General features: G+C 36.7%; 1 protein-coding gene across 6 annotated transcripts in view; it reads left to right on the top strand.

Annotated features, from left to right (window-relative positions):
• Positions 1-23,487, top strand: part of Zcchc4 (zinc finger CCHC-type containing 4) — a 58,985-nt gene that overhangs the window by 22,752 nt on the left and 12,746 nt on the right. For 4 of the 6 annotated variants that reach the window (XR_007110451.1, XR_007110452.1, XM_047565806.1 and 1 more), the window contains 8 exons: positions 6,658-6,730; positions 10,600-10,750; positions 11,779-11,879; positions 16,274-16,333; positions 18,531-18,652; positions 18,896-18,971; positions 20,497-20,548; positions 21,167-21,311. Coding sequence is in view for 4 of the 6 variants with exons in the window: in XM_047565806.1 (XP_047421762.1) it covers positions 6,658-6,730; positions 10,600-10,750; positions 11,779-11,879; positions 16,274-16,333; positions 18,531-18,652; positions 18,896-18,971; positions 20,497-20,548; positions 21,167-21,311 (780 nt within the window). In the remaining 2 variants the exon portion in view is untranslated. Of the gene's footprint in view, positions 1-6,657; positions 6,731-10,599; positions 10,751-11,778; positions 11,880-12,976; positions 12,995-16,273; positions 16,334-18,530; positions 18,653-18,895; positions 18,972-20,496; positions 20,549-21,166; positions 21,312-23,487 lie in introns of all 6 variants that reach the window. The other 2 variants (XM_047565804.1, XM_047565805.1) reach the window with 2 other exon arrangements.

The raw sequence follows: 23,487 nt of genomic DNA, 5'->3' as shown, positions 1-23,487 counted from the left end.
CATCGAAAAGGGTACAGTGATATCTTTCTAATACTCTGTAGTTCTTTGAGTTTACATTCAAAGTTGTATGATGAGTTTAATTTCTTTTAAGGCAAGCTTTCTTTAAGAGAGTTGTGACGGAGATGGACATGATGGTATAGTCCTGTAATCCCAGCTACTCTGGAAACTGAGGCAGGAGGATTGCAAGTTTAAGGCCAACCTGGGCAACTCAGAAAGACAAAATTTTAAAAATAAGGAAAAAAAGGGCTGGAGATGTAGCTTGGTGGTAGAGCACCCCTGGGTCTAATTCATGGTGTCCCCTACCTCTCATGAGATAGTTGTGGTGGAATGATCTATGCAGAAACCACTAAGAAAATGCCTAGCATGTGTCAAACCCTGGGTTCAATCACCAATAGCACCTCTCCCCAAAAAAGTATATATATGTATGTGTGTGTGTGTTTACATGTGTAAATATATCATGTCTATGTAAATGTATTCTGTATATTTATATGTGTGTGTATATATACTATATGTTATTATATATATATTGTGTGTATGTATATCTATATGTTATATAACATAGATATACATACACACTATATATATACATATATATAATATACATACCCACAATATATATATTGTGGGTATGTATATCTATATGTTATTATATAGATATACATACACACTATATAGGTGTGTGTGTTTGTGTGTATGTATAGTCACATCAAAGAAATAGTTCAAATTGTGGGATTATCTGGTTTATATTACCTTATTGTTTAAAGGAGAGCGATCTTTTATTCACCCACAACATTCTGGATTTTGTCTTTTAAATAATTTTAAGCATATAGACATTTTTAAAAAGTATTTTTTCCACTTGCTGTATTTTAGGTATATTCAATTTAAAAATGCAGATATATGTCAACACTGACAAAACAGTATTTTTCAGTATATTGGTTGTAGAACCATCATTACTAATTCTAGAACTTTTTTATCACCTTTGAAAGAAATGCTCTTCCAGTGAGCAGCCTCTTCCCATTTACTAAACCCCCAGCCTTTGGCAACCAGTCATCTACTGTCTGTTTTTACAGGTTTGCCTCTTCTGGGTATTTCATATAAGAGGGATCATACAGTGGGTGACCTTTTGAGTCTGGCAGCTTTCACTTAGCATAATGTTTTCAAGGTTTATCCATGTATCAGTACTACATTTCTCTTTTATGGGAAAATACCGTTCCACTGTCTGGATATAGGGAGTTTTGTTTATCCATTGCTCTGGTTAGGGTGTTAAATATATCCAGAGGTTCATTTGTTAAAGGCTTCGTCTCCAGGGTGGTGCTACTGGGAACCTTTGTAGGAGTGGCCTAGTGGGAGTCCTTGGTGAGGGCTTGCCCTTGGAAGGCAGTTTCTGTGGGACCTCTTGGTATTTCTTACAGAGGGATTGTTATAAAATCTGTTTTGATACGTAAGTCAATTGGTACATTGCCATCTCTTCCAGGAGATGATGTAGCTAAGAGGTGGTCACCAACTTGCTTTCAGCCTGCAAAACTGTGAGCTAAATAAACCTTTTTTTATTATAAAATGAGCTACCTCAGGTATTTCATTATAGTCACACAAAGCTGACTAATCATTCATTCATCAGTTGATAGATATTTTGGTTGCTTCTACTTTTGACTATTATGAGTAATACTACCATGAATATTTATGTAAGTTTTATAATATTTTTGAAAAATAGACATGTTGTCAGATGTCTTGTGAATTGTTTTAATTTGCTAGGTCTGCCAAAATAAAATACCACAGTCTGGGTGGCTTTACAACAGACATTTGTCCTCTCACAGTTTTGGATACTGGGAGTCCATGATGAAGGTGTCAGCACATTTGGTTTCTCCTTGGTCCTCTCTGCTTGGCTTGCCTTGTCACTGCCTCCTCACATGGTCCTTAGCGCACACTCATCTTTGGTGTCCTTGTATGTCCAGATAATTTTCCTGTAAGGACAGTTAGATTGGGTTAGGGCCCACCTTTCTAAAGTCCTCATTTTAGCTTAAATACCTTTCTAAGGTTCTGTCACCAATAGTCACATTTCAAAGTACTGGTCATTAGAACTTCATCATAAGAATTTTGAGAGGACACAAATCAACCCATAACAGGCACACTGAGAAGTTAAATTGCTGGGTCATATGGTAACTTAACTCTGTTTAACTTTTTTTTTTTTTTTTTTTTGTGATACTGGTGATTGAACCCAGAGATGAAACTTGACCACTGAGCTATGCCCATAGCTCTTTAATTTTGTTTTAAGACAGGGTCTTGTTAAGTTGCCCAGTCTGGCCTTGAACTTGGAATCTTCATGCCTCAGCTTTCAGAATAGCTGGGATTGTAAGTGGGTGCCAGTGTGCCAGGCTAGGTTTAACTTCTTGAGGATCTGCCAAAATGTTTTCCAAGGTGACTATGTCACATTACATTCCCACCAGGAATGTACAGGATTCTAACTTCTCCACATTCTTGCCAACACTTACTATTGTCCATCTTTTTTGCAGCTCTTTGTGGTTTTGATTAGCATTTCCCTGATGACTGATGATGAGCATCTTCTCATGTGCCATTTGTTTACCTGTTGGAGAAATACTTATTCAATTGTTTGTCCATTTTTAAGAGTTTATATTTTTATTGTTGAATTCAGAGAGTTCATAATATATTCTGGGTATTAGACTTTTATCAGACTTAGGATTTGCAGATATTCTCTTCCTTTCTGTGGGTCGTGTTTCCACATTTGGTGAAGTCCAGCTTTCCTCCTTTCTCTTTGGTCGCTTGTGGTTTGGATGTCTTATCTAAGACATGATTGCCAAATTCAAGGTCATAAATATTTACATCTATGTTTAATCCTAAAGGTTTTACAAGTTTTGCTCTTACATTTAGGTCTTACATCTGTTTTTAGCTAATTTTTCTATGTGCTCTGAGGTAGGGTTTAGCTTCCTGCTTTTGCATATGACTGTCCATTGCCCTGACATTATTAATCAAGGAGGCTGTTCTTTTTCCCATTGGATTGTGGTGGCACCTTACTAAAAATTAAAAATTAAGTGACTGGACTGAGGAGTAGCTCAGTGGTAGAGCACTTGCCTAGCATGAGCAAGGCCGTGGGTTCAGTCCCAGCACCACAAAGAGAAAATAAATAAATAAATAGAATGGACTACATGTGTTAAACAAAACAAAACCAAGTGACCATGAGTGCATGGATTTACTTTTGGACTCTCAGTTCTATCCCACTGATCTATGTCTATTTTTATGCCAGTTGCATGCAGTTTTGATTATTTTTTGCTTTATAGTAAATTTTGAAATTGGGAAGTGTAAGTCTTCCAACTTTGTTCTTTTTCAAGATTGTTTTAATTCTTCTGATTTTTTTGGGGGGGAGGGTTTTTGCATTTCTACGTGGATTTTAGGATCAGCTTGTCAATGTCCAATTTTTTTTTTCTTGTAGTACTGGGAGTTGAACCCAGGGACACTTAATTCATTGAGCTACAGCCCCATCCCTTTTTAGTTTTTATTTTGAAACACGGTCTTGCTAAGTTTTGCAGAGTCTGTCCTCAGACTTGTGATTCTTCTATCTCAGCCTTCCAAGTCACTAGGATTATAAGCAAGCGCCACTGTGCCCACACTATTGAGATTTTTTGCATTCTGTCTTGAGATTAATTTGAAGGTTATTGCCATTTTAATATGCCTTCAGGGAGGTGTGGTGGCACATACCCTTAATCCTAGCAACTCAGGAATCTGAGGCAGGAGAATTGGAGATTGGTGGCCGGGCTGGGCAACTTCGTGTTTCCAAATTTAAAAAAGGCGTGGGTGTTGGGGGGTGTACCTCTGTGGTTGAGTATCATTGGGTTCAATTCCCAGGACTGCACCCCTCAAAACAAAAACAACAACAAAAAAGAAATATGATCTTTTAGTCCTTGAACATGAGATGCTTTCCCACTTAGTAGGTCTTTTTTAATTTCTGGGGGTCTTGGAATGTATCACGTGTGTGGTCTGTGTTTACAGCATGATGGAGCGTGTGTTTGGTTCAGCTTTCTCACAAAGACCACACTCAGTTAAATCAGGAAAAGAATCTGGTGGGTATTGCGTGGCAGTGAATAATTGCTTTTGGAACTTTGGTTCTGGTGTCCTGTTGCCTGGTGGAAGGTATGTCCCAGGCTGCAGGGCTGCCTCAACTCCAGTCTCCACGTGGACTATAAATACCCTTTTCAGGGGTTGTTAGATATGGAGTTAACAGTTGCTAAGATGGATTTCTATGTGCTCTAATTTTAGCCTGAAAGATGTGAGACTCTATTTGGCAAACTATTATCCAAATAAAGTTATATCAAAAAATGAATTTCTTAGGTTCATTTTATGAACTAATTTTAGTCAGCTCTTGATTACATTTCCTGTGGGTAGAGCATGTTTCACACTTGGTAACTCACTCTCATTTAAAGAGAATGAATGGCCAAATTAAATGAATGTCCTTTTGAGCTGTTTCAAGTGCATGCTTTTCTGATTGGTTTTGTTTGCTTTATTCAGTGGAGAGAGTAATTCTTTGTGACCAATTTCATTTTAAGAGGGCAATGTTGAGTGATTTTTTTATATAATTTAAAATATGAATAATTATGCTCCCTCATTTGTACTTGATGGAAACTAACAACTGAAGTCTCTTGGCTTTTTCTCTCTCTGGCTCGGCACACTGCTGCCCAGAATGTTTTGGACAGGTGTGCTGTGCTGAATTTCATGCAAATCAAATTTTCTCTTTTAATTTTCAAAATTGACTCTTGTATCTTTGTGAAGAAATGAAAAAATGGAGATTAAATTAGAAGGGGATTGTATTTTCCTTTGCTCTTTCTCACAAGGCAGTATAAGAGGCAAGAACATCCTCGAATGATAGGTGACCCACAGATGTGCTAGTATTGATGCACTTTAAAAAAAATCAGTATTTAAAATTTAGTTAAATAGGAAGATATATTTGTTTACTGGTGACTATTGACATTGCTTCACAGATTCTTGAATGTTCCTTAGGTTACAATATGTGGTTTAAATAGTTTTCAGTTATCCAAGCCTTTTGTTTATTTCTTCAGTGCAAATTTTAATGTTTAATGGAATCAGCAGTTGTGCTAACAGTATCATAAATGACATTAAAGTATATTTTACAGAGAATGGTGACCAATTGTTTATTCCATCTCCACAAAACAGGAAGAAAAAAAGTTTGAGTTATATTTTGTTGAACATAAACATAATTCTCTAACATGAGGTACATTAAGACACAAATCTTTATGGCTGATAGTTACTAAAAAAAAATACTGTTTAGCATTTTAGTATATGCTGTGTAGCTGGCATGGTGTAAAACACTTTACATACATTATCTCTCTTATTCTGAGAAGTCCTGTGAGGTAGGAACTTATTTTCCCCATTTTTTAGATGATGAAACTGGAGCTCACAGAGGCTCCCTAACTTCCTCTGGTCGTCCAGTGTGTAAGTGAATGGCTTGGAGTTTGGAACCAGGGGGTTTTACGGTAGAGCTGGGCTCTTGGCCTCTGTGTAACAGGAAGAGGATGAGCCTGGGCTGTTCATGGACAGGACTGGTAACTGAGAGTAGTCATATGAGCAGAGAAATGCCACTCTCATGGTTTGGTTCAAAAGTCATATGAATAAGGACGTGTCCCTGATTTTTTTCATTCTTTCCAATGGTTTATGAATTCTCAAGGAAGATGGTGTAGTTCATCTGTGAATTACTTAAAACAGACAATGCGCAAAATTCTTTTGTGATAACAAAGGTTTCTATATTGTATGAAAAACCCAGAAATCAGCAAGAAAGACTGTAAAGCCTATCTGCATAAATGGGGAAAACAGTACAGATATAAGTAAAGGATATAAAAAAACTCAACTTTGTAAGTGATCAAATAAATGCAAGTTTAAACCATAATTTGTAAAAACAACAAAACGAAACAAAACAAAACAAACAAACAAACAACAGAAAAAAAAAAAAACCCCACCCCAGTAAATGAGCAAAAATTTGTAAAATGTTGATACCCAAAGCTGGTACTATCATTCATTGCTGATGGCATCTTAAAGTAGTACATTAGAAAAATAAAATAGTTCATTCAGTAAATGAATATTCCCCTTTTCGGGCACTAATTCAGTATACATGAAATGCCCATACTTCTTTTTCTCTTATATTGAGAAGCATATTTTATTAAACTAATCTGCATTAGACAAGAAAAACTGCATTACTTCTTTTTTTATTAACCACAGAAGAAAATAATTAACAGCTGGAGCACAGAAATGTTGATTTAGTGTTTTCCTTAAAATTATTAACCATAAGAAATATATTTTAATTTGCCAATCCACTGAAAGCTTAAATTCATAACCTGTCAGTAATCCAGTTGCTAATGAATAGTCTCCTGGTTCTTAGGAACATGTGTGTTTCATGTATGAGTAGTCTATAGTTTTGCCACTGGTTTATTAAACTTAGGAAAATAATTCAGTTCGTTATCCACTATTAAGATTCCTGAAACTTTTAAGAAGTGTTATTTACTTCAAAAAAAACCAAAGAATCATGAAACTTATTTTATGAAAGTGACTTTGTAGTTTAAAAATGTAGTTTAGTGTGTATTACTTACTATATGGCTGTGCTTGGGCAACTAACTCCAGTAATGAATTATTTTACAGGTATTCACAGTTTTATGTGGAAGATAGCTTTTGCCATTATAACATGTTTAACCACCATTTCTTTGATGGAAAGGTAAGGGTTATGACCCTATCTTTTGCTTCTCTTATTTTAGAAAAACAAATTCAAGAATATCTCATTTGTTATCTTTCTGTCATTTATTGATTTTTATTTATTATTCAAGTGTTTATTGAGCATTTAGAAGCAAGTCTGTTATTCCCTTTTCATTGCTTTTTGGGTAAAGATCTTCATTCTTTGCAAGGTCCTCGCCTACTGTGTGGTGTGACCTGTGACCCTTCCTGCTTCTTCTCTCTGTTCCCCATTTTGCTGTTTGTGCTCAGGTACATGACTTGTTTCTCCAACTAGTTCAGTTCCTTTCTGCCACAGGGCCTTTACCCCTACTGTTCCCCTTGGCTTCTTTGCCTTGATAACTTCTTATCTTACAGAATTCTTTCCAGTCTCCTCTGACCCCCAATAAGGTCAATACTCCTTTGTAGAATTACTATACAGTGATTAAATGCAGGTATAGGGACAGAGAGTGTATGGAAAATCTGTATTTTTCCTCTAACTTTGGCTGTGAACCTGAAACTGCCCTTAAAAAGGGAAGGACAGGGACTTGGAAAAACACTCCTTTCAATGTGATGTTAATAATGTCCCTGAAAATACACAGCTTAGTAAAATTGATGCTTCTGTTCCTAGGTTGAGTGGAGCTTTTTGGTAGTGCTGTTACAAAATAAAATAAGCAAGTAATCACACCTAACAGGAGATTGGTTTTTATGTTTGGAAATTATCAAGAAGATAGCTTGCAGCTTACCCTTAGACATATACATATAAATCAGTTTTAAAAAAATATAAACAATGCTTGACTGTGTTGTGCTTGAAGTATTAACTAATAATAGAATGAAAACTAAGTGAGACCTAAAAGGTAAGCATTAGGACTGGGGATTTAGTTCAGTGGCAGAGTGTCCACCTAGTATGCTCAAGGCCCTGGGTTCAGTGAAAACAAAAATTAAATTATTGGTTGGGATTGAAAAATAAGTCTCCTGATTTAATAAACGTAGCACTCTTCATTTGAATCAATTGAGCATAGGGACATATATTTTTCAACCACAGTAACCATTAAAACCAAGTATTGAAATAAATATGTTTCATTGTTTCCCAGAGTTTATGTGGTTGGTGATAACTAGGATTTGAGAACTGATCAGAGGAGCGTGAAGTGGAGTGGGGAGTTTAAAGTCGCTTGACATTGGACATTAAGGGACTCCTCAGCAAGGGCCGTGGTGGCGGGAAAAGGGGGACAAGAAGGAGACTGTGCAGGCATCAGCCCAGTGGAAGCAGGACTTTGGGCAAGGGCAGAGAGGGAGGAGCCTTGCCGCCTTCTGACTGGCTTGGGTTTCTATTTTATCCTTCAGAACAGAGAGCAGGGAGGTCTGGAGGTAAAGTCTGGAAGCGTGGATGTCGTGGAGCTGGTGGATATTGCTGTGGGGAAGTCCTGCATGGCCCTGTTGAAACTGCAGCCAGGACAGGGCCATGGCAGTGATGAGGAAGTGGGCAGAGTGGGTCAGGGACCTTTGTCCTTTGTTTTTAATACCAACCCACGATTTTCCTTTTTTATTTTGAACAGTAAATACAAAATAAGGTAAAATTACATTTAAATATCTGTTGGCTAGCAGTTTCACATATTTTCAAGAAGTATTGTTATCAGCCCTTTTCAAAGAAACTCTTTCTGCAACTTACTATTGAAAGTTTAGAGAATTACCTTATAATAAGTTTCAAAAACAGCGAGTGGAATAAACTGCCGTGGATGAGCCCCACTTCATCTTTGCTCCGAGAACACAGTGGCCCGGCTCAGCTTTTCTTACTCTGTATTTTGGCAGCGACCTCTCTGTATTTTAGCCCTGCGACTGTGGAGATTGATCTACAGAAGCCATCGTAGTGATTTTACTATCCATCAGCGCTTTTCCTACCTAGGCCCAGAGTCAAGTTTCTCCGTGGATATTTGCATCCCTTGACAAATCTTCAAACATCTGCCTGCCCACCAGTGTCTCTGAGGCTCTCAGGGGACTCTGGAGAATGTAAGACTCTGACCCTGCACCTCAGTACTTTCCACCTCAGTTGCCTAAAATGCGGGAGTTCCCCTCACAGCGATTTGTCCTAGCAACTCAGTGTTTAAGATAATAAAAGATGTTGTATGCCTTAATGGTAAAGGGGGTTTAAGGATGCCAAACTAATTAAGATGCCAGGCACTCCCTGTGATAACTGAGGTGAAGGAAAGAGCCCAGTTGCTGTGGACGTTGGTAGCATAAGAAACTTCTGTCTCCTAGAGGTGGCCAACACTAGAACCCTCAGCAACTGATGATGGCCATGACTCCCTCAATTCTTACCTGCAAAAAATACTCTTTAATGTTTTCTAAATTAAGCTAGGAGTTTCGGCATTGTTAGTTTGTGTTTTAGCCAGCTGTTTTGCTCCTGTGACCAAAAGACCTGATAAGAACAATTAGAGGAGGAAAAGTTTATTTGAAGCTCATGGTTTCAGAGGTCTCAGTTCATAGACGGTCAACTCTGTTGCTCTGGATCTAAGGTGAGGCAGAATCATGGCAGAAAGGTGTGGAGGAGGAAGGCAGCTCATGACCTGGTCACCAGGAAGCAGAGGGAGACTCTCACTCACATGGACAATATATAAACCCCAAGGACACACCCCTAGCTACCTACCTCCTCCAACCACACTCCACCTACCTTCAGTCCCCCCTCAGTTAATCCCATCAGGGGAGTAATGCACTGATTTGGTTAAGGCTCTTACAACCTAATCATTTCACCCCTAAACCTTTTTGCATTGTCTCACACCTGAGCTTTGGTGGATACCTCACATCTAAGCCATAACAACTTGTTTATTTTCTCTCTTTCTATTTTGAATGCAAAGGAATTCGGAGGGTTTCAATTTCATCTGTGTCTTAAGTCCCTGCTCTTGTTACTGAAGGAAGGAAGTGCTGGGCAGTGGCTGAGGCTATCCTTTGATGTGCATCCAGTACTTTAGGAGTTCCCCGGGGAGTCCTGCACCTTGGAGGTCATCCTGGCCCCTCTCATCATTTGGGTATTCTAAGTTGATTTAGTAGTAGAACAATATATATTTTATTAGAAAGTACATATGGTCATTGAAGTTCAAAATGCTATTAAACTTTAAAGTCCTGTGCCAGTTTACTTCTGTAAATGAGTGTTTGAAAAGGACTTCCAAGTGGACCAGAGGTGCAGTGATAGGAGTAGCTCTTATTCATCTAAAGCAAAAGATGATGAAAATCCCACTAACGTTAGCTTTGCATTTACTGAACACTTACCATCAGCCTGTTGGGAAGATGCATTTCCAGCCTGGCTTTGTGGAGTAGATGAGCTTTGTGTTGAGAACTTGTTTGTTTATTTGCTGTGCATGTTCAAATATGCCTGTCATTTACCTGATTCTCAAAAACATGCACATGTGTGACTGGTAATTTGTGGCAGTTATTGAACTGAATTCGTGGTAGTGGACAAGCCAGATAGGAGAAAAACTTGTCTTATACCTCTTTGTGTCCCCAGGGTTTAGCACTGTCCCTGCTCCTGTTTGTTGAATTGAATTGAACATTTTAGATAGTTTTCATGGGTAATGAGTTTCTCTCTTTTAGGTTACTAAATTTAGTTTTTTAATTTAACCATTTGAAATGTGTAGTTGTCTGATAGTGATGGTATTTGAATTTGCAATTTAAAAACCTGCTTATCAGGGAACCCAAAGATAAAATCTGACGGTGGCAGGCTAAGAGAGGCTTTGGATGTCACTGAGGGACTTTGCAGTGGCAGGGTGACTCCCTTAAGTTTCCAGGACTAAGTGTGAGACTGAGTCTAATGCATTCTCCTCCAAAGAGGATGAAGTGTTTCTCTCCAGTCCTAATTTAGAAATGAATTTTTATTTGTTCCAGGCTGCCCTTGAAGTATGCAGAGCATTTTTACAGGAAGATAAAGGTGAAGGAGTCATTCTGGTGACAGACCCTCCTTTTGGTGGCTTGGTTGAACCTCTGGCTATTACATTCAAGAAGTTAATTGCTATGTGGAAAGAAGGTCAAAGCCAAGGTGTGTAATTTTTTACTGACTGCAAAATAAACAAGTATCTACTTTCTGTCAGATTTTAGCCAAGCTCAGTTGAATCAGAGCACTGATAGAAAATGCATGTCTCAGGCTATTCTCTTTTTAAAAACATACTTACTTGATGATGGGCAAACTTCGTTATCTTAGTATGCTTTGTATTATCCTAATCATATGTTTTCAAAAAGACTTTTAGGTAAAATACCTTTGGTAGAACATCAGTGGCTTGTCATTTGTTCAAGGAATATTTACTGAGTGGCTAACTATGTGCCAAATACTGTTTAGGTATTAGCAATACTTTAGTGAATAAAAAACACATATCTCTGCCTCACAGGCCTTATATTCCCTCTTCCTAAAGTCTTTCCAGAACTCTTAAGAGGCCACCCAGTCTCAGGCCCAGAGCTCTGAACTCTGCCAAGAGATGTGTGGAGGTAGCACATTCAGTAGGCTAGTGGTAGTGGTTATTGAGGATACATAGATTCCCTGCCCTAGAGGTGGGTTAAGGGCTGGGGACAATTACTCAGCTTAGAGTGGCTTAGGACTTCAAAGTGTTTTATATAATTATCTAATTAGTGGGTACATTCATATTTTTAAGATACAGCTTCTAATTTGTGAGCTGATAAATTTAAGAGAGTCAGTTGTGTGATCAAGCTTCCCCATTAATCGTTCTACACGACTGTTATGCTTTGGGGACACAATATAAACAAAATCTAAAACATTACTTATATTGTTAAGTATTTCAATATTTGCTCTTCTTAAGACTATTAATCAGAGTGCATAAAATCAATGTTTTGTTTTAGATATAAAAGATTTCCACTAACCTTTAAGAAAGGTCAAGTTGTAAATGGCACTGTGGTAAACATACTCTTTGTATGAGAGAGAAACATGTTACATGATTGAATTTCTACCAATACCAAAAGTTTTTCAATTAAAGTTATTGGTTTTGTTTTTTCTTTAATATTGCTATCTTATTTTCTTTTCCTTTTTTTTTTTTTTTTCTTTTTGTGATCCATTAGATGAGAGTCAAAAAGAGCTGCCCATTTTCTGGATTTTCCCTTACTTTTTTGAGTCCCGAATTCATCAGTTTTTCCCCAACTTTTGCATGCTGGATTACCAGGTATAGTAAATATTTTGACTTCTGGAGTGGTTGGGGAATGGATGTTTTGCTTAAATAGATATTCTGACAAGACTATTCATTGATTTTAGTAATTTAAAATATTTTGAGCTATGTCATGCACTAAAATTATTGTCATAGATAACTTAGTCCTATGGTTCCTAATGTCTATAATCTGTAAATGCTTATTAAAAATACAGATTTTTGAGCACTGAAAGAAGCATACTAAATCAAAATCAGAGGATAAAGTTCCAAGAAAAAAATTTTCTCGAGTCCCAGTTAATTCTAACCAACTGATCATCAGATTTCATAGCTCACCAGGAACATCTGCATGAATGCTGGTTATAGGAGAGCAAAATGCCTTTTCTGGCAGGTGGGATGCCATGTATCGTTCACTGTAGCATCCAGAAGGTGCCAGAAACTCTAAAGGAGAGGAACAGGCCCAGGTCAGGTCAGAGGAGGCAGAACTGGCTCCGGAGAGTAGTCCTCCTGCCTCAGGGGACACCTGTGGTGTTCTCCATCCTCTTTAGGTGAGAGTAGAGGACAAGGTCCACTGAGCTCTACCCTGTTCGTCAGGTTATTTGCTTCCTGGGTTCTGAGGTTAATCTGTTGTCACCGTCACTCTGTGTGGTCACCAAGTAGGCACTACTTCCTCTTGTAATGGCATTTTTTTCTGTGTGTTTTCTGAAGGAGCAACAAGTCCCTGATGTAGGCTTTTCAGTCCTGAAATTTTAAATATCTTCACTAATTGTTGCAAACTACCACTTGGTTCTAATCTTTCTAATGGTAAAGATATGTGTCATTATGAAAATGATTCTGCAGTTCTGAAAGAAACAGTGTTAGCACAGATGAGAGGAGACCCTAGCTGTGATTCCACTCCAAACAACAAGTATTATAATTTCCAAGTATTTATTTCTATTTATTTTTAAAAGGAGTTTTCACACAGTTGTAATCATAGAAGATAATTTCGAATTCTTTCTTCTCTGTGCCTTATGTAAGCATACAGTTTTAAAGTTAGCTACACAGTGTTTATGCTTTTAAAAACTTCAAATTATTTCATTAACAGGCTGTGTTATCATTCCCTTCTTTTTGAACTAAAGGTTGCTTCTACCTTTAAGGTACTGTAAATAACATTGCCATAAACAACTTTAATGCATATAATTTTTTCTAGTTTTTATTTAATTTATTTATTTGAAATAGATTTCTAAAACTAAATTTGCTTTCTCAAATTTAACAGGCATTTTTTATGGCTATCGAGCCATTCATATTAACAGGTTGCTTTCCAAAAGTGTATAGCATAAGCCATTTTAACCTTGACTTTTTGAGCTCTGCTTCAGGCAAAAACTACATCATAATTCCTCTCAAATCTGTTTACTTTCCTTTTAGGGCATCCAGTTTTCTGTTTCATGTCTTAGTTTCTGTTTCTAGAGTTGACATTTGCGATACAGAGATAGCTGACATATCCTGAAGATGTTAACTAGGTAACTGGTTCCAGCTTCCAGCAGCACCTGCTGCCTCTGGGAGTAAGTCACCCTCTAGTGCAATGCTTGGCACACAGATGCCCTGTGTATGTGAGATGGAAAATTGAATGGAAAAAGCATGAACTGTGGATTTGAAGGGATCTGGGTGTTAATCCTGGATCAACTACTTACTTAACTTCTCTCAAGCTCACCCTACCTTCTCTCAAGCTCCTCCCTGTTAAATGAGTGAACTAATAATGAAATATCTGTCTCATGAGAGGATGCATAAAAAGACTGAGCCCAGTCCTCAGCACTTGCAAGTGTGGAGTAGAGGCTGTTGCTGTCTGCATTGGTGTCATTCGGTTAGTCCCAAGGTAGGGACAAAACTCTTCCTTTGGCCCTGTTTTTGCATGACATCTGAGACATTAGAATCAGCTAAGACAAGGTCCCTCAGACAGTGGTTGCATCTATATTTAGAGAAGTGTTTTCAAGATGGACAAGAGTTTGAAATTGTGAGGGAGGCAAAAAATGACCATCTTTAGTGCAGCGGCTGAGAGAGGTTCATGCAGCATAACTGTGTGTGCTGTTCGCTGTGTTACCAGGGAAGAACTTGAAATATTGAGGGATAGTTTTGACAAATAATTGCAAGGGCCAAGCTTATTAGAAATATTTGAACAATTTGGTGTATTGATGAAAAGTGGTTCTGGTGAGCCAGGCCCAGTGACCCATGCCTATAATCCCAGTGACTCAGGAGGCTGAGGCAGGAGGGTCACAAGTTCCAGGCTTCTCTGGGCAGCTTAGCAAGACCCTGTCTTAAAAAATAAGAATGTCTGGGTATGAAGCTCAGTGGTAGAGTGCCCCTGGGTTCAAGCCCAGCGTGCACACACACACACACACACACACACACACACACACACACACAGGTTCTTGTTAGGTCGCATGTGTCTCACAGGGTGAAAAGTTCTTTTTTTCTGTTTGTTTGGAAAGAGAAAGCCAACCTTTGGAAAGAAAAATGAGAATAAGATCTATAAAACCTAAATTTTTCATGAGTCCTAGTAAGAGTAGGAATTGTTCTGCCCATTATGTGCTCATATTAGAGAAACTGATTTCCCTACATCTCCTGCTATCAATACATTTATTGATCTTATTTGCTGTATCTCCCCTTTGATGATTTTTGTATTTTTTTTTTTTAGTTTTGAAAATGTCTCTGGACCTGTTGTTATTATTTCATTTATGAGCCTTTTGCTTTTTTTTGTTACTTTAACTTCATTTTCTGGTACTTTTTTTCTTTAATATTAGCCTTCATCAAATGAAAAATTTGAAAGTCTCTTCTCCTCCTTCACAAATCTTTTCCCATAGATCTTGATTAGGCATTTTTTCTGACATTGCTGAAGATTATAAGCCCTCAAACCACAGTGCAATAAAAAAACCAAAATTGCTAAATCTCTTTTTTAAGAATACTTTTCAGGTAGGTGGAAGGCAGAAATGCTACAAATCTTCATAAAAACATAAATTATGTAGACTTATGATAAAGCACTTGGTAAATGCAGGATAAAATAGTTATCAAAGGCCTGGAAAACCAGGAGTTATTATGAAGGACAGTTTAGAAAGGAAGGCTGTAATAATGAAAAGAAATTTTGATTTAAGTTCAAAAGATGTTTGAGTCTTACCAGTGCCATTTAGAGGCAATGTAATCTTGGGGGAAGTCACTTGATCTTTCTAGGTTTCTGTTTCCTTACCTGTAAAATAAAATGATTGAGCCAGGGACAGTGGCACTAATCTTGGCTACTCCAGAGGCTGAGGCAGGAGGATCACAAGTTTGAGGTCAGCCTCAGCAACTTAGCAAGACTCTGTCTCAAAATAAAAATAAAAATAAGAGGGACTGGGATGTAGCTTAGTGTTATAATACCCCTGGGTTAATCTGCAGTAGTCTGGTGGAGGGGTAGGGAGTTGTGACTGTGAAAAAGAAAGATTGAACCAGAAAAGGGATGGTAAGTTTGTTTCACTTTTAGTGCTAAACCTGATAAATAGTAGTGACTTTCTGGAGAATTTGTTGAGGCTTTCAGGCTCAAGCAATAGAGTAACATGATTGATTCGTGATGCCTGCCATCGGCTCAGAGTCGGGGAGTAGTAGTGTTCCTGTCCTGTAGTTAACCACATCTGAATTCAGTGATCTGACATTTCTTTCTCATTGAACATTCTCTTCTCTCTTGTTTTCTTTTAACATGGGACATTTCTCTGGAGTGTTAAAGGTAGAGCTTTTGGCTTTTGTCAAAGCTACTCTTTTATAAAATCAACCTGTGTAGAAAACTTTTCAATATTCATTTCATGGTCAGAAAAGAAACTCTTTTTACAGGAATTTCTGGGAAATTATTGCGCATTGAAAGATAGCAACCAAAACTCTTGAAACTCAATGTGTAATAAACACTTGTGAAAGAGGGGGTAAGAGATACATAGGAATTTTAACCAAGAGGTTGCCTAAGATAATGTGACTGAAAGACTTAAGCTGATTGATGAGTGGACTGCATTTGGGATCTGTGGTGTCTCCTGAAGTTAAAAGAACAGTAGCTTAGGGTGTCATGGGAGTGTGTGTACTCTATCTTTAATCTTTGCGCCTGGGATAATGCCTGGAACATAGTAGGTACAAAACAAGTGTTTGTTGACCTGAATGTCTTGGTTCTCCATGTAACCAGTTTCAGCCTCGGAAGATATTTGTGCATAGATCAAATTAAAAGTTAGGAATTGCAGAGATTTTGTGCTTTCCCTCATTTCTATACAGTACTTCATCACATTAATCAGTTCCGTGGGAGAAATTTTCTATTTGAAAATGCCTCTCATCATCATTGTGAGTGAAATGTCAGGGATAATGATGGGAAAATGGTGTATCAGCTCTACCACTAGTGATGTGCAATTTGCAAAATTGTGTTTGCTTTACAGCACTTCCACAGGAGGTTTATTTGTGTGGATGAAGCTATGAAATATGGATGTATGTTAGAGGTACATTAATTTGCCCTAGCAGCATGCATTTTACATACCATATGTTTATAGTTAATTAGCACAACAAACCCACATTTAAAAATAATAATAATCTCAATTAGGTTATGCAAAATCAAGCAATCAGCCACCTTCCTGACACATACATTCTCTAACTCCTTGGGTACCCATAAAGAAATTGTTTTTTTTTTCTCTGTCTTCCATCTGCTATCTATTACATTGCATTGGATGGCCTTGTACTAGAAACCTTTCCACAATATTACTTCCAACATTTGAAAGTGTTCATAAGATTCTTTTAGAATTTTTTTCTTATGACATTCATAAATTTATGTTCAAAATACCTTTATTGAACCATATATTCAAATACACAGTGGAGTACATTAGGAAAAAATTGTGAATTTTAATCTTTTAAAAAGATTGAAAAGTACTTACAGTATTCTTTAAAGGTGATTTTGAAGTAGAATCTATTTTTGTATTTTAGCCTGTATTAGGTAACATGTGTTCACAGAATTTTGAAAGTTGGGAAGAAACATAGAGGTAACCTGGGCCGACTTCCCAATGTAATGATCCTCTCTGCTGAATTCCTGACAAGCAGTCATCTAGCTTCACTTGAGTGCTTTCAGTGAGCAGAGTCCTATAGTCTTACGAGGAAACTCAATTTATTTAATAGCCCTAATCGTTAGAAAATTTTCTCATATTGAGATAAAATATGCTCCCCATTAACTTCTAACCATTGGTCCTTCTATTTTCCAAGGCAATAAAGGATAAGTATAATTTCTATACTTATATACTTATACATATGATGCCCCTTCAGTTATAAAATAGCTGTCAGTCCCTCCTAGTTTTCTCTTTTCTGAATAAACATCCCCAATTTGTTAAACTATAAATCCAGTTCATCCCATTATTTTCAATAGAAATGAGTGAGTTTTATCAATGTGTCTCTTAAAATGTAGTGACTGCAAATACAGTCTCACCTGTTACTTCCCTTTTTAGGACACTACACTTCATAGAAGCCACTTCTGAGCCCTCTGGCCTTCTATAGTTTGGCTGGACTTAAGGTTTACAATGCTGGCAGTCATCCAGAAATCCCTGGGGCTTTTCACATCATCCCTTGGGATTCCTCATCCAACACCTAGCTTCCTCTACTACTGAAGCTTATTAATGGGCCTTCCTAAATATGCTCATCTAAGTTTGGTAGGCATTGGCATTAAACTTGCAAGGCCCTAGACAGAGCCAAGGAATCTGCCATCAAAGGCCTCCTTCTCCATTGTCAGTTCCTTACATTTTTGTGATTTATTAAATAGCCGATAAAGATGGATTGAGTACCAACTGGATTCATAAACCAGATTGAGAATCGTGTGGATAATAGACTGGAGGATGGAATCAAGAAGCTGATAGAAATCATGCTTGTTAGCTTCAGTTAACTTTTAAGATAATCTGAAACTGCCAGTTGAATTAGAGATCTTGCGGAGAGAGGCACATGTTTGAAATAGTCTTTGTGGGGAGAACACCTGTAATTGTGGACCCCTCTCTTCCTGTCTACCTTTCTACCTCATGTCAGCCACTAGATTAAGTGTTTGCATGCATAATCTCATTTAACCTTCACAGTAACCTTAAGGCAGGAACCAAAAACATCCTTGTACAGGTAGAAAATATGCAAATATTCCTAAGGACACATAACAAAGTAAGTGGAAGAGCCACTGTCTGACTCCTGAATCTGTGCTCTGCCTGAATGCAGGAGGACATGTTGTGAGTGAAGGTCAGAGAGGCCACCCTGAGATCTGGTGGACTGATAGCTGACATCTAGCCAACTTCACATGCAGGAACACAGTCCCAACGAAGCTAGCACACATCTTTGAAGGCGTAGTTTTTTAAAGAACAAAAGCCTTAATTGTGTAATAGACTTTCTTATAAAGTCTTTTGTGTTAGATGAAAGATTAGAATTGTTCTTTTAATATTAGACAACATGAATTTATCATAACAGATTTTACCTTTTTTATGATGAAATTGTACTGCCATAGAGGACTCCGTAGGTTATTAATTAATAAGTAAATTCTTGCTTTTAAGAATTTTTTATTAAATACTTTGTTTTAACCTGTATCTTGGCATTAGCTTGTTTATTTATTGGTTTGAAAAGCTTAGTAAATGTTGGCTCATTTGAGCAAATTTTCTTTTCACACTAGTTTTTTCAACTTTCTAGGTAGACTATGACAATCATGCACTTTATAAACATGGAAAGACAGGTCGAAAACAGTCTCCTGTGCGTATTTTTACCAACATTCCACCCAACAAAATAATCCTTCCTACTGAAGAAGGGTACAGGTAAGATCACAGTAGGACTTTGAAATTCACAAGTCACTGAAAATAAGGTTGTGTGTGAATAAAACAATGAAGTGCTTTCAATATTGAGTCATTTCTTTATCTTCTGTTGCTTTTAAATTTGGTCCATAATTTCATATTGAATTGAATTCTGATTACCTCCAACTTTTGGAACAAGTGCTTTGTAAACTTTTATCTACTCTGTGAATATCAATTAATGTATGCATATGTTTCATTTCTCTTTAGATTTTGCCCTCTGTGTCAACGGTATGTCTCTCTTGAGAATCGACACTGTGAGCACTGTGGTTCTTGCACATCCAAGGTATAGTTGTTATATAGTGCATTTTTTTCTTGATGCTTATTTAATCTAGTACTCCTTTAAAAAATTTTTTTTTGTTTTTTAATTGGTACATTATAATTATGAATGATAAATTCATGTTATATTTGTCGATGCACGTAATTTGCTTATTCTCCTTCCCCAGTACCTTCCTTTTCCCTCCTGTCCCCCCTCCCCATCCACTTGCCCTATTGATCTCTCTTCTGTTATTATTGTTTTATTTAGTATATTATCATTATATATATAATTGGAATTCCTTGTGGTATATTTGTACATGGATATAACATATTTTGGTAGATTTCATTCCTCAGTACTTCTGTTCTCTCCATTGGATTCCCTTCCTCTTTTCTATGGGTCTCCCTTCTATTTTTGTAAGATCCCCCCAACCCACCTTTTTCTTTCTCTTCCCCATATGAGAGAAAACCTTTGATCCTTGAATTTCTGAATCTGACTTGATTTACTTGGTATAACGTTCTCCAGTTTCATCCATTTACCACCAAATGACATGATGTCATTCTTCTTTGTGATTGAGTAAAACTCCATTTGGCATAAAGACCACGTTTTCTTCATCCATTTGTCTGTTGATGTGCACCTAGGCTGATTCCATAACTTGGCTGTTGTGACTTGTGCTGCTGTGAACATTGGTATACGTGTATTACACCAATGTGTGATAGAAAAGTCATTACCAACCATACTTATTTTCCCCATGTTTCTTTGTTGATACGTTCTAGTTGTACTCTACTTGTTTTTATCTATGGTAATACTTTTGATTACGTATTTTCAATTAGTTTAGAAATGATCCATATTTACACCCAGATTGTACAGAGTTTTAAATGGAAGAATACAAAACCTTATTATTAAGAGATGCACACCTAAGTGACAAAAGTAAAAAGAGCAGAAAAATGACCATATCAAAGGCTGGGACAGTGTGTGTTGTTCCTGGGGAAGGGGCACTGGTGCAGGTCTGGGTGCTGGTGGTATCTGCTTCTTGACCTGGTGGGTTTTCTCAATGTTGCTTTAAAATATGCCTTAAATTAGACATATGTGTTTTATGTACTCGTCTAGATATATTTTACTTCACGGTTTCACTATTACTCCAATAGTAACCTGTAATTTATCTTTGTAAGTTACTTAAAGCTCTCAAGTATGAATTTCATTAAGGATTATATAGTATAGACACATAAAATTATGAATCATTAATTTTCTTGAAATTTTCATTATGAATCCTTCTTTGTACAGATTAGGTTGCTTGAACTGGAGTGGATTTTCAAGATCATTTAGATAAATCTCCTAATTTCACAGTTAAGGAAATTGAGGCCCATCAAGGAGGCATTTGAATTGAGTAGAGAAATGCATAAATTAAAATCAGAGTATTTAATTGTGAAGCCCAGGAAGGGGAGAAATAAGGAATGAATAATTTACATAGATTTTAATAAGACATTTTAATTTTTAATTGTGGAACTTGATTTTTAATAACAAATTAAATATAATTTAAAAATTGTTTTTGTAGGATGGCAGGAAATGGAACCATTGCTTTCTCTGCAGAAAGTGTGTAAAGCCTTGTAAGTATTGAGACTTGGTGTTTGAGATCCTCTGAAAACATTCTTCAATTTTTTCTTTATCTAAATAGTAGTTTTACTTCATTGCATTTAAAAAGAAAAGGTAATTAACATAGAGACCTGATGAAACTTATTTGCTTTTTAATCTTTATAATTACCAACCTGTATGTTTTGTGTTCTACATTGAGAGAGGACTGCTAACCTGTTTCAGTGTGGCATTTGGCTTGAGTGATTTTAATAGGGCACTGTGTTGCTCAGCCAGCTACCATTGTGACTGGCTGTCAGTTTATGACTTTTGAAGAAGGCCTGAATTTGTTGCCTTATAAAAGAAAGAAGTTAACTGGTGGGCTGGGGAGATAGCTCAGTCGGTAGAGTGCCTGCCTCTCAAGCACAAGGCCCTGAGTTCAATCCCCAGCACCGCAAAAAAAAAAAAAGAAGTTAGCTGGTTTATGTGGGATTCCAACCTCTTCTTGGTTTTTTCAGCCACATTAAACTAGCTGTGCAAACCAGATACAGCATTTGAAATAAATGCTATTACTAGTAGCATTCTTACCTAAAAGTCAATAAAATGAAAAGTTACTGTGAATGAACTTCTTCTAAAATTCAGTTTTTATTTTACAGCCTGGATCCACTGTAGCATTTGCAATCACTGTGCTGTTCCAGATCATTCTTGTGAGGGCACGAAAGATGGCTGCTTTATTTGTGGTGAATTAGACCACAAACGCAGTACTTGTCCTAACATTGGCACCTGTAAGAAAGCTAACAAGTTAGTTGAATTTTTTTATTACTAGAAAAAGTTTCTTTGTGTGCTTTGGAACAATCTACAAAAGTGCGGGCATCCAGAGAATTCAAAGTGCTAAATTGTTATTGTTGCCACATTGTTCACAAATATGTGGGAGGGAGGATGCCTCGAGGTCTGAGAGGTTGCTTTCAGGGAGCTCACGACTTTACAGGTTAAACACAAAATGAATCCAAACACGAGGTGGAGGTGATTTCACAGCTGTGGTTCATGTGGAATCACAATTTTGAAATGAGAGTTCAGGCTTTACGGAAGGACATGCTGTGTAGATCAGGCTTGGAGGGACAGGTCCCATATAGACACACGATGGCAGAAAGAGAGGAGAAGGCATTTCAGGAGGCATTTCATTTGATTCCATGCAGTGGGAAATGAAGTTATTTCTTTAAATTACACCCAATTTCAAGGAATATATTGAGACATGCTTAATACCTAAATATTTAAATTTTTTATTACTATGTTTTCCTGTGATTATTTTCACTGTTCCCACCATTATTTCTTATTGATTATAACTCAGAGCAAAAGTTATACCAGTGCAGTACCTATTTAGAAAAACTACTATTATTTCAATGGGGAATGATTATACTTTTTGTTTTAAACTAAAAGAGATGATAGGGATTAAGTTGTCTTGTTTTATTAATTTTTTAAAAGCAACAACAACAAAAACTCAACATCACTGTTTTTAGTTGTAGGTTACCAGATAGCCAGGTTTAACATTATGTCAAAATCAAAATTAAGATAAAAATTTTGAACTATTTCATATGATTTGTGGTGAAAAGCCTTTAGATTAGTATTACCAATATCTGATGCTGTAGTAATTATTTATGATAATTTTTTTCTACTTGTTTTTTAAATTTATTTTCTTCCAATGGAAATTAGTGGTTTTTGTGGTACTGAAAACCATAGGCTCTACCATTGAACTTACATCCCCAGTTCTCCTTAGGTTTTTATTATGAGACAGAATCTTGCTAAGTTGCTGAGGCTGACCTTGAACTTTCAATCCTCTTAATTTAGCTTCCCCAGTAGTTGCAATTACAGATTTATGCCACCACACCTGGCTGGAAAAGATCCAGCCGCTTGAATTGTGCCTACTATTTAAACCGCCTCTTTATAAGTTTAATTCTTTTCACTAAGTAGACCAAAGTAGAAGTAGAATCAAAAAAAAAAAAAAAAAAAAAAAATTAAATGAATCTTCTGTTTTTCCCTAGAAAACCTTGACTTTTAGTCTGGGATTATTGTATCATTTGTAGTGTAATTTTGGGTAGAAATAGGAGCGACAGGTTCATCCTTTAATTCTGAGAATTTAAGATACATGGAAACTAAGTTGACATTTTGGTAACTGTAGGCTCTTTGTTGCTTCTTAAATAGCTAGTGTATTTGATAGTAACGTTGTTTTCATTGGGAGGCATCATCTAGTATATTTCAGTATTAGGTTTTATCAATTCTAATTCCAAGAGCAAGTCCCTTGATGTGGTTTCCCTGATAATTCTTAAGTAGTATTACTTTCTTCTCTCCTAAGCGTGTTATTGCTTTCAAAAAATGTTAATGAAATTGGCGAGGCAGAATTATGTTTTCATCATAATAGTAAAAAATAATTTTAATAGCCTTTTTATCACGTGTGTCATAAAAGGTCTTTCAAACTTGTGCTCTTTACAACTCCTAAGTTTTGTTTCTCCTTAGTGGTAATTTTCCTTTAGTTGTGAACTGGAATGGTGTTGGCTCCCTCTTGTGGTTAAAACTCGTTTTATCAGTTACATAAATTCTTGCATTTAGAGGACAGATACTAGGTCAATTTAATTTTAAGGTAAAATAAAACAGTTAAGTGATTATTCTCAAATCAGTTCATCACAGTTTTAAGACTTTATCTCTGGAAAGTTTCATTTATTTACATACAAATGAATATTTGTAAATATTTTCCTTTTGGTTTTGTTTACTGTATCCCCAAGTGAGATCTGGTTCATTTTTCATCTTACTTATGGGTAGATGAGCTGAAGAGAAATTTAAATTTTGCATATTGGAACACATGGCTTCATTGACTTTGCTATTAGATATAACACTTTACTTCATTAAATTTGCTAAATCATTACTTGTCAGGAAATTATCCTACTTAAAAAAGATGGCTGGGGAAGAGATTTATAAGGGTTTT

This window comes from Sciurus carolinensis, chromosome 10 (assembly GCF_902686445.1).
Source record: "Sciurus carolinensis chromosome 10, mSciCar1.2, whole genome shotgun sequence".
Lineage (NCBI taxonomy): Eukaryota > Metazoa > Chordata > Mammalia > Rodentia > Sciuridae > Sciurus > Sciurus carolinensis.
Note: the sequence above shows the minus strand (reverse complement) of the source record. Positions and strands in the feature narration are given on the sequence as shown.